Source organism: Homalodisca vitripennis, chromosome X (genome assembly GCF_021130785.1).
Source record: "Homalodisca vitripennis isolate AUS2020 chromosome X, UT_GWSS_2.1, whole genome shotgun sequence".
Classification (NCBI taxonomy): domain Eukaryota; kingdom Metazoa; phylum Arthropoda; class Insecta; order Hemiptera; family Cicadellidae; genus Homalodisca; species Homalodisca vitripennis.
The window spans coordinates 147,218,444-147,236,245 of NC_060215.1; the positions used below are offsets into that span (position 1 = coordinate 147,218,444).

The 17,802-nt window shown below is 41.4% G+C and overlaps 1 protein-coding gene across 1 annotated transcript in view; it reads left to right on the plus strand.

The window, feature by feature from the left end:
* The window catches only part of LOC124369659 (ectopic P granules protein 5 homolog), a 335,562-nt gene that overhangs the window by 129,735 nt on the left and 188,025 nt on the right, over positions 1-17,802 (plus strand). Inside the window, exon 16 of the mRNA XM_046827710.1 lies at positions 10,013-10,091. Within this exon, the coding sequence (XP_046683666.1) occupies positions 10,013-10,091 (79 nt within the window). The remainder of the gene's footprint in view (positions 1-10,012; positions 10,092-17,802) is intronic.

Consider the following 17,802-nt stretch of genomic DNA (forward strand, 5'->3'; position numbering starts at 1 on the left):
GCTGGATGCTGCTACCAAGATTGTTGACCGGACTGCGTTTAGCTGTTTTATTTATGATATTCCAGGCCGCTTTACATTTGTTGTAAGAATGTTCAATTATTTCTTCATTTTTCTGTACTTTAGCCGCTCGTAGTGCAAGTCTGTTGTGTCTTTTCAGGTTCTTAAATAATAGCAAGAGCTGATCGTTGCTATATTTATTACACATGTCTTTACAAAGTAGTATTTGGTTCTTCATTGCTGCTAGCTCCGGTGAATACCAACCAGTTGAAACAGAACCTTTTTTAAAACTCATATTAGCTGTACTAGCTTTTAATTTTTTAGCCTTCTTGAGTGGAAAACTAGTCTCAAATAAGGTCAAAAATCGTTCGAAAAAATTTTCAAAGCAGTTAGTAGCTGTTAAATCAGGTGAAAAAGACTGGCACCACTGTTCCCCTTCGAGGAGTTGCATAAAGTAACTTATGTTCTTGGGAGTAATCAATCTAACGGTTTTTAATTGACTAGGCCTATTATGTGTGTAAGAAATAGCCTTACTCACCGAAAACTCAAAATGTAAGGCATCATGATCAGATAAAGATGGTCGTATGACTTTTATAATATATTCATGTGGTTTCAAATTGGTAATTATGTTATCCAAGCATGAATTTCCACGTGTAGGCTTGTTGTTTGTGCAATATATGTCAAATTGCCTTAATACATTCAGAAATCTTTCTACTGTAGCTTTATTAGTAGTAACGTCAAAATGAGCATTTACATCTCCACACAAGATTAACTTGCACTTTAATCGAAAGAGAAAGATTAAAAGTTTCTCCAATGACTGCAGAAATATTTCTGTACTACCATCTGGTGATCTATAAAGGGAGACCACGATCAGATTGAATTCTGTGAGTTCTACACCAGTAACTTCAAAATGGAGTTCATTGCAGAAATTCTTCAGGTCAATTTCCTTAAAAATATGGTTATTAGCAACATATATGCTTACCCCTCCGCGAATATGAACACTGCGACAAAAACTGCTGCCCAGAGAAAAGCCTTCAGGTACCCATAGCTCAATTTCATCTGTATTTAGCCAATGTTCTGCAAGGCATGCAACAAAGTATTTATTTTGACATAACAGGAGTTCCAGTTCTTCGCATTTTTCCCTTAAACCTTGTATATTTATGAAGAAGATTGTAGCTAACTCTTGGTTTATGGTAGGCATAGGAACCAAGCAGTCAGACTGATTTTTTTCAGGGTAAGCTGTGGGCCTACACTGATATTTATATGGGTCAACTACTTTCCATTGACCTAATTTAATGTTTGATCTAGGCCTACTTGTTAAGAAACTTTTTGGGCTAGACCATTCTCCCGGTTTATTCAAGATTCAAGATCTTTATTGGTCTTTAAACACATTCAATAGTGCAATAGACTTTGTCAAGTTACTAAAATATTCTAAACTAAAACACTAAACTAAAACTAAAACAAACTACTCAGATTCTACCTACTCAATCCAGCCTACCAGCAAATATATAGATCTATATAATTAATAACAACAATAACCAAACAACCAACAGATCTATATAAATTAACAATAATAAATAACTATTAACACATTTAACATGGATACAATTTTAAAACAACAATATTAAAACTAAATAAATAACTGAATAAATAAATACATAATAAGAGACAAAATTAAAAAAAAATATTGTTGTGGTATCACAATTTAAGAATTCATCAACACAATAAAATATATTAAATTTTAACCAGCACTTCAAAACTGTTTTAAATTTAACTAAAGATACAGATCTAGCATCTAATGGTAACTTATTGAACAATTTAATTTTCATAAAAAGATGACTGCATTTTGTTTTGGTTAATTTAACTGGTAAGAGTTGTAACAAATGTTTTGTTCTAGTAGGATAATCATGAATATCCTGCCTAGTTAAAGATTCGGTAGATCTAGTCTTTCTTACTTTGTTTATAAATCTTGAGACGAATACATTCTCTGGCCAAAAATCAGGTGAGTATATGTCACTGTAGTAATTGGATGGAATGCCAACTTTATGATGAAATAATGATGAATATAACTCAGGATGTTTTGAATTAAGCTTTTCTACCGTGTAATCACCCGCTTTACAGCTATCCAGAAATGTTTTCAGGTCTTCACACTCAGTTCGAGCACTCAGCCTAGAAACAAATAAGAACCTCATTTTATCAGATGTTGTAAGGTTATGTTTCTCTGTAGATTTTCCAGTGATGAATTGGTTCCTTTTCTTTGCATCCACTTCTCGTCCTAGATTAGGCCTAGCTTGAAATTTCAACCAGTTATCATTATGTGTAGGCCTAGGCCTATCACTTTTAATTTTATTTTCTTCTCTTAGCTTTCTTCGTGACTTGTACAGTTGAAATCCTTCATTACTTTCTTGATTAGAGTTTTTAATGTCCTTATTATCCAAGTACACTTGTTCATCCCCTGAGACTGAGAGTATAGGCTTGGAAGGGCTGTTAGGCCTATCATTGGGTTTATTACTTCTATTACTAGTAGTCAACGTTCTAGTATTATAAGTCCATTATCTATATTAGAAAATGTGTTTTTATCATGAAACATCAATCTACCTGCATATGACTGCCTCCTGTCACTGTTATAAGTCAAAATTTCACTGATGGCGTCAGCTTGATTATTTAATGATTGACGTAAATTATCATTGTCTTTCTTCAAGATACTATACTGTTCACTTATTCCTTTTTGATTTTCACTCAGATGGAAAATTTGATCAGTTAATATTTTTATAGTGTGATTACAATATGTATTGTTCTTTTCAACTGAAATAGTTTCAATTGAAGTGTATTTCACTTCAGGCACTTTGAGGTTATCATGGCGGCACATATCACACATCCATATAACTTTACGGCCCAGCGTTATTAAGCAATCATATTCTTTTTCATCAATTCCAACACATTTACTATGATACCACAACTGACAATTTCCCTCACACAAAATCGCCATACTATTTTTAGGAACATTTTTCGCACAGGTTCCACACTTGATTTTGCTAGTCGGCGCCATCTTGCTTATTGTCATACGGTCAGGTGTTGTCATACTGTAGTAGTACTCCAGAAGTCAGAAGTTCTCGTTGTTAGGTCCAGATTGCAGGGCAAAGATGATGTTTAAGCGTGTCCGATTAAGAAGTAGAGGTTATCGTCACTCTCCTATCCGTATATTGCTCCAGAATTATTCCTTTTCTATCTCAGAAGAGAATGAGCATGACTTTTCCAACAGACAGTTGAGTGCGGAATGTTTTTAATGTGCTGTGGTGCTATTCCTTGCTTGACTTTTTCATATCTGGTTGGTGATAGTGGACCCAAGTCTCATTGCCCTCAACGTGGAAACAATGCAGACATCTTATTGAAGTGCAGTACATTGTGAACAATGTTCTGTGCTGAACCAATATTAATCTTCAAGATTGAGACTATTTTCTTCAGAGTTACGTGTCTGTTCTTTACAAGCTCTGCTACTAACTTTATGTTTTCGCCCGTCACTACGCAGAGGGCCTGTCCTGGTCTTAGAGCATCCTCCACAGAAGCTTTAGTGGCGGTCACCCCGGAATTGAAAAATTCCCACCACAACAAATTGTGTGGTAGGCTGGCGGTCTGATTACCCAAACGGCTGATAAGCTTCCTTCTCCCTGCGCCGTTCCTGCAGAGGACCAACCAGTTCCTGCAAAGTTAGGAGGTAAAGCAATTGAGTGATTTTTTGTGGCAAGAGACGAACCCACTGGCCTTCTAAACCTAAGTATCTTAGTTTTATATAATTGTAAATCATTAAAGTACAGGGCCAAAATATTCCATACCTAATTATTTATTCTTAATTTGTTAGTGTTAAATAGTGTTCAAGGAAGCCTTATCTATAACTTCATTATAATTATATTTTATCAACAAACATCAGCCCTGGCTGGACGGCTGATTGACCGACCAGATTATTTAGATAGAACTTGTTATCACGGACCTGCTTTGTTCCTGGTAGCAGCCTGTATTCTGACCAGTACTAATCAACCACCACAGTTCACCAACCAGAGATGAGGTTACTACCCTCACAATGTCACCCTCAAAGTACTAATCAACCACCACAGTTCAAACAGGGACGGGGTTACTACCCTCGTAATGTCACCCCCAAAGTACTAATCAACCACCACAGTTCACCAACCAGAGACGGGGTTACTACCCTCACAATGTCACCCTCAAAGTACTAATCAACCACCACAGTTCACCAACCAGAGACGGGGTTACTACTCTCGTAATGTCACCCCCAAAGTACTAATCAACCACCACAGTTCACCAACCAGAGACGGGGTTACTACCCTCACAATGTCACCCTCAAAGTACTAATCAACCACCACAGTTCAAACAGGGACGGGGTTACTACCCTCGCAATGTCACCCTCAAAGTACTAATCAACCACCACAGTTCACCAACCAGGGACGGGGTTACTACCCTCGCAATGTCACCCTCAAAGTACTAATCAACCACCACAGTTCACCAACCAGAGACGGGGTTACTACCCTCACAATGTCACCCACAAAGTACTAATCAACCACCACAGTTCAAACAGGGACAGGGTTACTACCCTCGCAATGTCACCCTCAAAGTACTAATCAACCACCACAGTTCACCAACCAGAGACGCGGTTACTACCCTCACAATGTCACCCTCAAAGTACTAATCAACCACCACAGTTCACCAACCAGAGACGGGGTTACTACCATCACAATGTCACCCTCAAAGTACTAATCAACCTCCACAGTTCACCAACCAGAGACGGGGTTACTTCCCTCACAATGTCACCCTCAAAGTATTAATCAACCACCACAGATCACCAACCAGGGACGGGGTTACTACCCTCGCAATGTCACCCTCAAAGTACTAATCAACCACCACATTTCTGTAGACTCTGTAGCCTTTTAGCAGCTGTTGTTTGTTCTACTTTCGGCCACCACACTAGGACAGCATATGTGACCATTGGTTTTATTATGGTTTCGTAAATCCAATATATCATTTTGAGTTTAAGTCCCCATTTGAATCCAAAAACTCTTACAGGCCCCAAGGGCCATTGTCGCTTTGGATATCCTGTTTTCAATATGGGGTGTTCCAAGTGAGCTTTTCATCCAGGATTAAACCCAGGTATTTCACTTCTTTTGTTTGGTTTATGCTGATTCCCTCCAGAACAGGTTGTGTAAGCTGGAACTTTCTCTTCCTGGTAAAGGTAATCATATTTGTTTTAGATGGGTTGATCCATAGACCTTCCCCATGACACCAGTTGCTTATGAGGTTTAGTTCTTTTTTTGTATTAGGCGTTCCAGCATGCCTTTGTTTTTTTTCTTTTGATCATAAGCACTAGCTCGCCCGCGTAACATAGTAGCCTAGTTCCCCTCTTCTCTGCTTTGCTTAGAAGATCATCCACCACCATCGCCCACAGGAGAGGAGACAAAACTCCCCCCTGGGGGCTGCCTTTCTGGGCCGTGATTGCGGCAGATTCGTCTCCGTACTTTGCTTTCACTTGTCTGCTTTTTAGGAGGGCTACTATCCATTTGACTACATCTGAGGGAACTCCAAAACGTTCCATCGCAGTCTCCATGGATTGATACGCAACTCGGTCAAAAGCGCCTTCAATGTCCATAAAGACGCTGACTAGGGCTTCCTTTTTTTCGAAGGTGTTCTCCACCTCTCCCACTAAGCTGTGGAGAGCGGTGGTAGTTGTTTTACCTTCTATGTAAGTGTGTTGTGTGGGACTAAGTGGGTGATCTGGTAATATTACGTCCCTTATGTGTCTGTTTATTATTTTTTCCATAGTTTTCACCATGAAGGAGGTTAGGCTTATGGGTCTGTACGAGTTGGGATTAGTCGGATCCCTGTCTTTTTTCCGCACAAACACCACCAGTGCTGTCCTCCAGTTTTTTGGTATGTATCCTAAGGCGAAACGGCTTCTAAACAGAATGCAAAGAGTATTTAATAGTATGTCCAGCTCCTCTTGAAGAAGGGCTGGGAAAACTCCATCTGCCCCAGGAGATTTAAATGGCTTGAACAATCTTATAGCCCATTTAATTCTGTCATGTGTAAATAGTCTGTTAGACCGCTGTTTGGCTTTAGCAACCTCCCGGCTGGATCCCCCCTCGATTAGAGAATAAATATCCTCATTTCAAGTCAAGTGACCCCCTGGGAAGTGCGTCTACAGAAGCAGTTCTAAGGTCTCCTTCCTGTTTACTGTCCCCAAAGTACTGTACTAAGGTGCCCAAAGGGTTAGTGTGATCAGTTTGGAGAGTTTTTTGAAGCCTGGTAGCCTGAGGCAGGCTGTTAATGTTTTTGCAAACATTTCTCCAGGTTCTTCTTTTATTCGTTCTAAGTTCTTTCTTATATTCATTTTGGGCGTGTAGATAATTGAGCCAATCATCTGTCCTTTTTGCCCATTTTAGTAGTTTCCTAGTTTTATTTCTTAATGTCTCCAACCTCCCAGTCCACCACGGCACGTCTTTCTTCAGCCTGTTTTGCCTGGGAGGGCAGTGTTCCTCGTAGGCCTTTATTATAGCTTGTTCTAGTAATTGTGCAGACCTTTCTAAGTAAAATTCATTTTTCTGGAAGGGTTCTATTTCCTCCAACTCTTCTACTAGGGAACACTCGGTATCCCTTCCAGTTGATAGATTTAGGAACCCTGTGGGTCACGTTTTTCCCCCTATCTCCTCTATGTTAAACCTAATAGGGAAGAGGTCCGATAGTGAGGCCTCCTCTGAGACGTGCCACATTTCAATGTTTATGTTTTTGAGTCCTGTAGATAGGGTTATGTCTAGGACTTCTTTCCTAGTTCTAGTAATAAAGGTTGGACTTGACCCTCTATTTTCTAAAACTAAATCATTGCTAAACATAAACTGTAGAAGTTCCTCATCTCTTTGGTTTATGTTTGTGCTTCCCCAATAGGTATGGTGAGCATTAGTCGCAGCCGAGAATGAGGGCCGAATCTCTGCAGCTCTGCAATAGTCTTTCTATCTCTTTTGGTGGGCAGCTTGTTGACGGGTTGGGGAAATAGGCTGAGGCTATGGTAACCTCTTTCACCCCTTGCAGTGATGCCACTTTCACTGTAGCCGCCACCAGATCTCTTGTTCTAAGATCTGTAATAGGAAAGGCTGTTATTTGTTTTGAAGTTAGAATACATGTTCTGGGGTTTTTAATTGATTGATCATATATGAGATTACCTACCTGAGTCGTCAATCCTCTGATACAACCTCTATTGATCCAAAGTTCCTGGATTAGGGCGATATCCAGGCCTGTTGAGATAAACCTCCTTCCCAAGATGTCAGTCGTGCCCTTAGCATGGTGAAGGTTTATCTGTATTAGGCGCATACTTACGCCTTTTTTCCACCTCCCCCTGGTGGTCCATCCCCGTCCCTCCTTTTGGATTGTTTGGAGATGCTGTCCCCTTTTCTTCCTCGGGCTGAGACGGATGGTCCTTTTAGAGAGGGTCCCCTCTTCAAGAAGAGGGAACAAGTTGGTTTTACGCTTTCGATCGCTGCACTGGCTTGTGGAGTAGACCTTTCAGGTAAGGTATGTACAGATTGCTATGACACCTTCGTGGTCTCCTCCACATCCATCTCTTCAGCGGTGCTTTTTTCCGTGGTGACCGTCTCAGATTTCTCTGAAGTCTCCTCTACCTTTGTAGGTCTTTCCGTGTTTCCTTGGTGTGTCTTTTTCAGTCTGAGCTGAATTTTCCCAAACTTGTAGCCGATCCATGGACCCTCCTTCTCAAGTTTTTTTGCTGTGGGGCAGTCGACTGCCAGAGTAAGTAGTACTAACTTTCCCTCGTCGCTTCTACGCAGAACGTTCCATTCTCCGATAGAGAGCTCTTTGTTTTGTACTTTCAAGAACTTCATAATCTTGTTGGTGGTTTCATGTTTACTGTTAGGAAGATAGACAGTCGCAATTCTTGCACATGGAATTTCTTCCTCTGGTACAATCCTCAAGAAGCTCCTTTCCCTTAAGCCATTCAGCGGTATTGGTGTTTTCACAAGTGAAGATCTGAACTCCTTGTCTCCTGTTGATACCGTAGAATCTTGGAGAGTAGGGACCCTCCTGTTCCTCCACGATAGCTTCCAGGATGAAGCTCTGGATCTCCTCCATCTGTTCAGTTGTGAGAAGGGTCTCGGGAAAATTGGAGTGTAGAACCACGACCTGCTTGACTGCTTGTTTATATGAAGGTTTCTGAGGTTGTGCAGATTGCTCCTTATGTTCCCCCTGTCTTCCTTCGTTTTTTGTTTTCTTTCTCCAATGAACTTCCGGTGTGGATCCATCAGAGTGAGGTCTTTTTGATTTTTTCCCTCCTTTTGTTTGTTCAGAAATTTAATTTTTTCTTCCGGAATTGGTTTTAAGGCCAATTCCCTGGCTTCTTCCTGAGAATAACCTCTTTTCCGAAACCAGCTCATACGTTTCCTGGCGGCTCCACATAGTTTAGGCAGTACTGGGAGCAGCCTTTCGGCTTTTGCTCCCTCTTCCTTTTTTTGTTCGCCCTCGAGTATTGCGTCTTCTTCATCCTTGCCGTGCCGACTCTATCCGAGTCGGAGGTTTGAGGACTAATAGGAAGTCCGCCTGTTTTTTGAGTTTGTTCAGAATTGCTAGGGTCGGAACCCATCATCAATCCCTCTATGTTTTGTGAATTTTCATCCACTTTTTGAGTGCTACAAGAGCTCTCCGGTTTGTTTTCTTTTTATTGTGTTTCTTTACTCATTTTGTTCCCAGTAGCGGAGATCTAAAGGTCACCCCATGCATTGTCCCGCTCTACTTGGGGAAGGCTAAGTTTAAACTGTAGGTCGCCAGGTATCCAGAGTTCGCATATTAACGACCAAGCACTCCCTTGATCACGCAGCCCTCAGCATATGCTGTTCCACCTTGGCTTGGATACAGAAGGAAATTTAGATTTAGGATAGTTATAGATAGATTTTTGGGAAGTTTACCCGACAGGTGAGAGTAGTAAGAAAAGAAGAATGAATGTAGTGAGGATAGTTTAAAGTAGCCCGCCAGATCAGTTCAGCCTGATCAGAATAATCAAAGAAGACAAGGTTTGGATCAGGCAGTTCCCAGGTGCACGTGCACGAAAAGTACAGCACTTAAGAAGAGAGAAGATGGCTGTGCGTGTGCTTCGTGGACGCTCTGGCTTGGCACATGTGTTGGGGTATGAAGACCCCACCACTTCTGCACCCATTGTGAACTGTTAAGAGTAAATAAAAATAAATTAATTGGTTTTAAGATTGTCGAACAATTTCACTGTCTCAGCACACCAAATTTGAATTTTCTTAGCACACCAAGAAGTGGAATACTCTGTGTACTGAGTAAGTCTGCAACAGAGGCAAGCTGTTTTTATTGCCTGAAGAGTACTTAATATAAGTCAGTATTCTTTGTAGCAGCGTATTACAGGGCTTATTTCATTTCCCTGATATATACATCTCAAACAAGTAAAGAATGTGAAAATTGGCACAATTAAAGATTGTGTTGTCAAACTCTTGGAAACGGTTTTCAAAACTAACTGGCAAACCTCATGTGAGATTTCTGAGATTTCATGTGAGTTTACTGTCTACTTCAGCTGATTCCCAAAGTCGGCCTTCTATCTACTTTTGGAGCCCCGTGTGAGCCAAAGGCGAGTCAGATATAAAATAGCAGAGAAAAACTGTATTTAACTATAGAAAATGGGTTTTAAAATTAAATGAGTGAGAGGACAGGGTGTGAAGGGTTATTAAAGGATGAGGATAGAAAAAGCCAAAGTAGGTGCCAAAATAAATTTTTCCTGCATTATGAAATGTTTAACTCCAGTTTTATCATAATATCAAATTATAGGAACTGTGTTAAACAATCGCACAGTTTATGCATATGCATTGCAAAGTACGAGTGGTCATAAGTGAGTCAGTCAGCTATCATCACTCTTTTGTAATAAATCTTTCAAGGCTGGAGTGTTTAGTTATCACATATGTGCATTTTTAATGTTCCAACCATATTTTAGGTAGTGGAGTCAGTAACAAGGTATCTCAAGACCTACCAAGCAATGGCTGTTTATATGAGTCTTCAATTAACTGCTTTAGGTAAGTGGGTGAATTATTTTATTTTTATCTTTAAAAATTTTCATAAGTTATTAATAGGGTTTGTAGGTGAATTCTATGACTTGAACTAAGTGGGTGAATTCTTTAATTTTTAATCTTTTGTTAATTTCTTTAAAATATCAAAAAAATGTTTTAATTGGTGAATTCTGGATATACATGTACGCGGTGTATATGTTCTGCCTCTCACTAAAAGTTATTCTAGTTTTGTTCTGTAAATTTTATAATTTACTTGTAACAATAAAAAAAGTAAAACAGTGACAACGAAAAATGTAAAAAATGTACTAAAATAAAAAGAATAATTTTGTTCACATTATTATTATAAGGGTGGTCTGAAAAGTTTCTAACCTCAATGTGAAGATGGCAGCACTCTTATAAACATATAAACTACTGAATTTCATTGTTCATCTGTTGACAGTTACTCACCATAGTTTCAGCTGTTTTAGACGCGCAGTTTTTATGTAACAGTCGTTTGAGTGAGTTGATGTGAGTTTTTTTGTAAAAATGGACAAAATCGAGTATCGAGCTGTCATTAAATTTTTTTGTTGAAAGGCAATACGCCTTTGCAAGTCAGTTGGATTCTGTGTATGGGGACTCTGCACCATCATTTACCACAGTTAAATTTTGGGCTGCTGAATTGAAGCCCGTAAGAGCTTGGGTGACAATGAACGTTCGGGATGTCCAATAGCGACAAAAACATTGCCAAAGTTCACTAAATGGCGCTAGACGACTACCGAATAAAAGTAAAAGGGATAGCAGAGATTATGAACATGTCAAAAAAACATGTTTGTTACATATTAAATCAACATTTAGGCATGAGAAAGCTGTCCGCACATTGTGTGAAGCATTTGTTCACGTTAGACCAAAAATATGTTCAAATGAACATTTTCAATGCTCTTTTGGCACAGTTTACGCGAAATAAATCCGAGTTTGAAATTTGAACTTGAACAGTAGGTGAAACATGGTTACACCATTATATGCCCGAAACTAAAATACACATTCCAAACAGTGGACTGCAAAGGGGGAACCGGCTTCAAAAAAGCAAAAACTGTTTTTTTTTTGGGTGGGAAAGTGATGGCAACTGTTTTTTGGGTTAGTCATGGAGTCATTCTAATTGATTATTTTCAAAAAGGAAAAAACATTACACGAGTATACTATGGATCATTACTTCGCAAGCTGATGGCAGAACTTGCGGTAAAATGTTCACATTTGCAGAAAAAGAAAATTCTGTTTTACCAAGACAATGCGCTCCACGAATTACGGTATGAACTGCTTGACCATCCGATTTACTAACCAGATCTAACCCCAAGCGACTTCTTTTTGTTCCCTCATCTCAAAATTGCGTTCGGAGGACAAACATTTTTGCCAAATGAAGATTTAATCACCTTCATGGACAAATTTTCAGATAAAATTGCCAATTACTATTTGAACGGGAAGTTTGTAGAGTTACAAGGAGACTATGTTTAAAAATTTCAAAAATCAGAAAAAATGTCTTGTATCTTTGTTAGGTCAGAAACTTTTCAGACTACCCTCAAATATATTGTTTTACAAATATATGTTTGTAAAATATAAATGTGTATTGTATAAATTATAATATGTTTGTCCTATTGTAATTGGAGCTCCTGCAAATATAAAACACTGCATCTTAAATATCAATTTAATTCAGTTCATTTTCAAAATATTTTTTTTCTGAGGGAAAGAAACGGTTTTCCTGCACTTAGTCCTAAAAGGACCTTTGTGCCTCCCTTGTTATTGGAAGGGAATACAAGTTTCCCTTAGAATCTGAGACTTTTACAGAAGCCAAACAAAAAAAAAATTGAGGACTAAGGGGAAATGTCCTGTCAACATACATACTACTATATAGGAGATACCCATCCTTTAGCACAAGGAGAAATAAATATTTTTATTGTCTTAATCCTGAGACCCTACTCCACTTAAAGGGTCTAATCCTCTTTTCACAATCTTTTACAAAAGCTTTGCTGTAGGAGAAAGCTACTCCACAGCCTGGCTCTGGCCCTACCATAAGGGACTCTGATCCTATTTTAGCGAGGGTATCTGATTTTTCATTACCATGAATGCCTTTATGGCCTGGCACCCAACCGAGTGTTACTTTGTTCTTTTTCGCCAGTTCTACCAGAGCATTCTTGCATTCCCAAACCGCATTCGAGTCAAACGAACAGGAGACAAGTGCCTTTAGTGCAGTTTGGCTGTCTGAGGGTTTTAGGTATTCAGCTCATTTTGGCTTCATTTGTATGAGTCTTCTGGTGCATGATTCTATTGCCATGATTTCCACTTGGAAGACTGTGGCATGTTTTCCCAGCGGCACTGCTAGGTTAACTCCTGGTCCGTATATTCTGAATCCTGCCCTAGAGTCAAGGCGTAAACCATCTGTATAGAACTTCTTCTTTTATGGGGTGGCTTATTGCAATGCACTCAAGCCTCAAGGGCCTTTTGCGCACCCCAGAATCACACTATGAGGCCGACCAGTCTACGGTTTCAGCAGTTCTACAAACCGCCGAAAACAACCAATCAGGTCCTCCTGGGGAAATTCACCACCCTTGTCCAAACTAGCAGAGATGCCGTACCTCTCCCTTGCTATTGCAGGACAGTCAAAGAGCAAGTGTTCGGCAGTTTCCTCTTGTTCGTCACACATTCTACAGAGCGGATCCTCACAAAGGATACTGACTCTGTGAAGATGCTTCCTCAGGTGACCATGTTCTGTAATCAGACCCGTAACCTGAGAAGACACCCATCTACTTAGGTCAGGCGCCACCCTTGGGGAAGGCGACTGTAGAACCATTCTGTTCATCCTCAGACCCAGATGCAGCCTCCACCCTCTCCCATTTTCACTGTGAACTCATTCTGAGACAGCCCCAAAGGATACACATCTAGAAATGCCACAGAAAGGTTAAGGGCCAATCATATTGGACGCTGAGCCCAAGTTAGCCAGGACATCAGCTCTTTTGTTCCCAGAGATCCCCTCATGACCAGAAATCCAACAAACAGTCACATTGTTGATTCTGGTAAAGGGAATATACAACTTGATAGCAATCCCAGACAAGTTTGGAGTTGAACACACACTCCTTCAATGCTGCATCTGTGAAAATGCTAATCGTCTTACTCCTATACTGCAGACGAAGATTCTAACGAGCATACTTTATAATGGCTGTGACTTCTGCCTGAAAGACTGTGGGGTAAGGACCCATAGGGACCATCAGCTCCCTACGTGGTCTCACCCCTACAATTGCAGGGCCTGTGCCACTTTTTGTTTTTTGTTTGTCTGTAAACCATTCAAGCTTTGCTGGTGGAAGAGGTTTCTTTCCCTCCAACCAAGCCTCCCAAGAAGGATTGACAATCCTGAAGGGTTTGTTGAAGGAATATCTTGTGGCATCTGATCCGATGTCATGTGTTGAGCATTTCCCTGAATCAAAATGCTAACTCTGCAGTGCCCCCTGCTGCAGCCCGAGGCCGACCAAAGTCCCACCTGCTGAAGATAGTAGGCACTCTTCCAGGCCATAACCCGAATGACAATGTCCAGGGGGCTGAGGTTGAGGCAACAGTCTAGAACTGTGCCTGGTGCACTTGGAAAAGTGAACAGCCCTAAACTTTAGTGTAGGTCTAACCACGGAGACATAAAGCTAATACAAAAGCCTCGGCATAAGTCCCCAAGACCTGTCACACGTCTACATTGCATTAAAGACCTTTTCCCTCTGGCAATAACCTTTTCCAAATGGAGTTCTTAGATCAGGACCCTATCAAGGATTACACCCAGGTACTTAACCTCGGACTTTAACTCAATGGAAGAGCCTCTCAGTAAGAATGGACCAATACCCTCCAACTGACGCCTCCTAGTAAAGGTGGGGTTGGCACTAAGGCCCATTCCCATCACACCAGTTCCCAGCCATGTTCAGAGGAGCATTGGTCAGTTCCGTGACTGTTGTGTTGAACTTTCCACTCACAAGAATCACAGTGTCATCCACGTACCCCTGTTCAAAGACACCAGCAGGTCGTCCACAACTAGGTTCCTCCGAAGAGAAGATAGGACGTTACCCTGGGGACAGCCCCTCATACTCCTTGCACTGATACTCACTCCCATTAAAGTGGAGGTAACCACCCTGTCTGTAAGTAGGGCCCTTATCCAGTCACATATTTGACCATCAATTCCATGTCTCGAGACCGCATTGACAATTGCCTGAGTGCCTGTATTTTCAAGAGCTCCTTCAATGTCCAGAAAGATACCTTGGCTACTTCTTTCGCTGCCAGCACCTTCTCAATCCTGCAAACCAGTTAACGCAGAGCTGAGTCACATGATCTTCCTGGAGTGTAAGCATGCTGATTTGGATGTAGAGAGTGCCTCAGGAAATATCCCTCCCAAACAAACCTAGCAACCATCTTCTCAATGGTTTTCAGAAGAAAGGAGGACAGACAGATCGGCCTAAAGGACTTAAATCAATCCATGCTATACCTCTCCTACTTCGGTATAAAAACTACCCTGGATACCCTCCAGGACAGAGGGATGTACCCGAGGGTCACAGAGGCCCTGAACAGCCTGCACAGCAGGGGAAGGAGAATATCCAACCCTCGCTGCAAGCAAACCAGTCTTACTCTGTCTCCCCCAGGAGGTTTATTTGGATTAAATGAGTTAATCACCCACTCAATCCTTCTGAAGGTTACTACACGACATGCCAAACTCGGTTGTGAGTGAGCAGCGCACTCCGCAGGTCTCACTCTACAGCTGAGTGGTTGATCCTTGTCATAAATGATACAGTCCAGAAGTTGTGTTCCCATCATTACTTTTAGAATTCTCTCCGGCTCAGTAATATTTTTGCCTTGATCGTCCCTGAGACCATCAAGCAGTGAGATGGGATTTTTTGCTAATAGCTTCTGTAGCCTTGCACAACCCTGCACACTATCAGTGTCAGTGCAGAGTTTCTTCAAGGCTAATCTCTTAGCGGTGCAGACATTGCGGTTGTACAGTGCAAGAGCCTCGTGGTAGGTCTACCAAGTACCCCAAGTTTTAGCTCTCCTGAATAAAGCCCTGACTCTCTTTCTCAAAGCAGCCAGTTCAGAGCTACACTAGGCTACTTTGAATCTTCTCTTGTTAATAACAGGAAAACTGAGATCAAAAGAACCCACAATTGCAGATGTCAGACTGTCTGCAGATTTCTCCAGCTGCACTGTATTGTGGTTGCTACCGTCATAGTCTAATTTTACCCTTAGGTTCTCCATGTATGACACCCAGACTATGTTTCTTGTATTCCTATACTGAACTTTTTCAAGTTCCAGGTCTCCGATTTTAAAGCAGATGTGAGCATGATCAGCAAAGGAATGCTCGTCAGAGACATGCCAGTCGTGTATCCGATTAACCATACCCCCGTCAACATGGTCACATCTATCACCTCTCTTCGCATCTGCATGTGAAATGTAGGAACATTACCCACATTTGCAATCACCAGACTGTGGAACATTATATACTCCAGAAGTGACTTGCCTCTGCTGTTTGTGTTGGTGCTGCCCCACGCCTCATTGTTGAGTTAGCATCACAGCCAATCATCAACTCCAAACCGCTCGTCCCAACATGATCTACGAAGGTAGCTATCACTCTGTAGGGCGTGGAATCCATATCTTCATACGGAGATATGATGATGTAATCAACAGGGTTCGTCCACCACCAGCCTCGATCAGCATGACTGTGGAGAGATCCCTGGGAACAAAATTCCAGAACAGGAATGCTGTTCACCTTGTTGCTTAAACAATACAACGTCTGGCATTATTAACATGGGTACTAACAATTTTGACACCTGCCATGAAAAGCCCTGAAATTTTATCCTTACAAATCCAGGGTTCCCGTATCAGAGCCAAGTGAAATTTTTCTGCCGAAAAGTGTCTGCAGAACACAGCTGAAGCAGCTTTAATGTGCTGCATTAATGTGATTGATCTGAAGTAACTGCCTGCTGTAACCTTTCCAATCAAGATTAAAATCTATTGGGTTCTTGATTTCTGGATCTATAAAAGGTCCCACAAGTATCGAGGAAATAAAATGTCCTCCCAGCCAGAGCCCCGCATGACCAGGTAAGGCTATGTATGCATGGGAGGGCGCCCAACCCCCAAAGGCTCCGTTTGTGACGCACACCCCTGTGTCATGCATCCCTTAAGCACGGGTCGGGTCGCCTCACATCATGTGATTGGGGAGCCCTCAGTCATGCAAAAGCATTGTGTGGTATTCCAGATAGACCAGTCAAGATTGGTCATGGCCGACTTGTCACCACTACTGCGCGGCGCCGAGGGCAACCGCCACATGGAATGCACAATGAGGGCACTAGCCTAGATTCTGGAGTACAGTTGGAAGCAGGGCCATCTCTTGTCGGACCCTTAACTTGCTTTTATCCGAGCCCAACCATTGGTTGGATTCCCATGTACTTTCCCAGTTCATTGGGGATCACCTGAACTAAGGTCGGCCCATCCCCTAGACCCCAATAGTATAGAACTTTATAGAACTTATGGACTCCTTTTGTAGGGTTGTCCTCCTTTTTATTCCATTTTTTCCTTTCTTCAGTAGAGACTGTGTATGGTTTTCAAAGTAGTATATTTCATAACCATTCCTTCTAATACGTTGGTTAACATTTCAGCCTCAGGAAATTCCTAGGTTATTCTCGTATGGCCTTCTGAGGAGGTAGACTTAATCACCTTTGTGCCTAGAAACTTCATAGCGCTTAATATGGCTGTCTTTCATTCACCTCCTGCCCCAGTGGAGTGTATCCCAGGATTGCTTCAAGTGCCAGGGTTGGACAGGAGCTCATTGCTCCTGTGATGCTTACGCAAGCTAGCCTTTGAAGACTCTGTAGCCTCTTGGCAGCTGTTTTTTGTTCTACTTTCGGCCACCACACTAACACTGTATATGTGACCATTGGTTTTATGATGGTTTCTTAGATTCAATAAATCATTTTGGGTTTCAATCCCCATTTCAATCCAAAGAGTCTTTTACAGACCCCAAGGACCATTGTTGCTTTAAATATTGTGTGCCCAGATCCTTGTCAGCGTCAGAGAATTTAAACCTGATACCTTCCAGAACAAGTTGTACTAGTTTGATTGAACTTTCTTTTCATAGTAAAGGTAATCATACTTATTTTTCATGGATTAATCCGTAGACCTTCCCCATGACACTTGTTGCTTATAACGTTTATGGCTTCATGAGTGAGGCATTTCAGCGTGCTTTTGTTATTTCCTCTGACCATAAGCACCAGGTCATAGGCATAGCATTGTAGACTAATCCTCCTCTTTTCTTCTTTAGTTAGGAGGTCGTTGACCACCATCGCCCACAGGAGGGGAGACGGAATCCCTCCTTGGAGGCAGCCTTTCCAGGCCGTGATAGTGACCAATTAATTCCCGATCTTAGCTGTAACTTGTCTACTTTTCAGGTGGGCTACTGTCCACTTGACAGCATCTGGAGGAACTCCAAACCGTTTCAGAGCTGCTTCCATGGATTGATATGCTACCCTGTCAAAAGCTCCTTCAATATCAATGAAGACTCTGGCTAGGGCTTCCTTTTCCTTGAAGGTGTCCTCCACCACTGCCACCAGGCTGTGTAGAGCAATGGTAGTTGACTTACCTTCCACATATGCATGTTGATATGACTTAGTGGGTGTACCTGTAAGGTTTCGTCTCTTAAATGTATATTAATTATTTTTTCAATAGT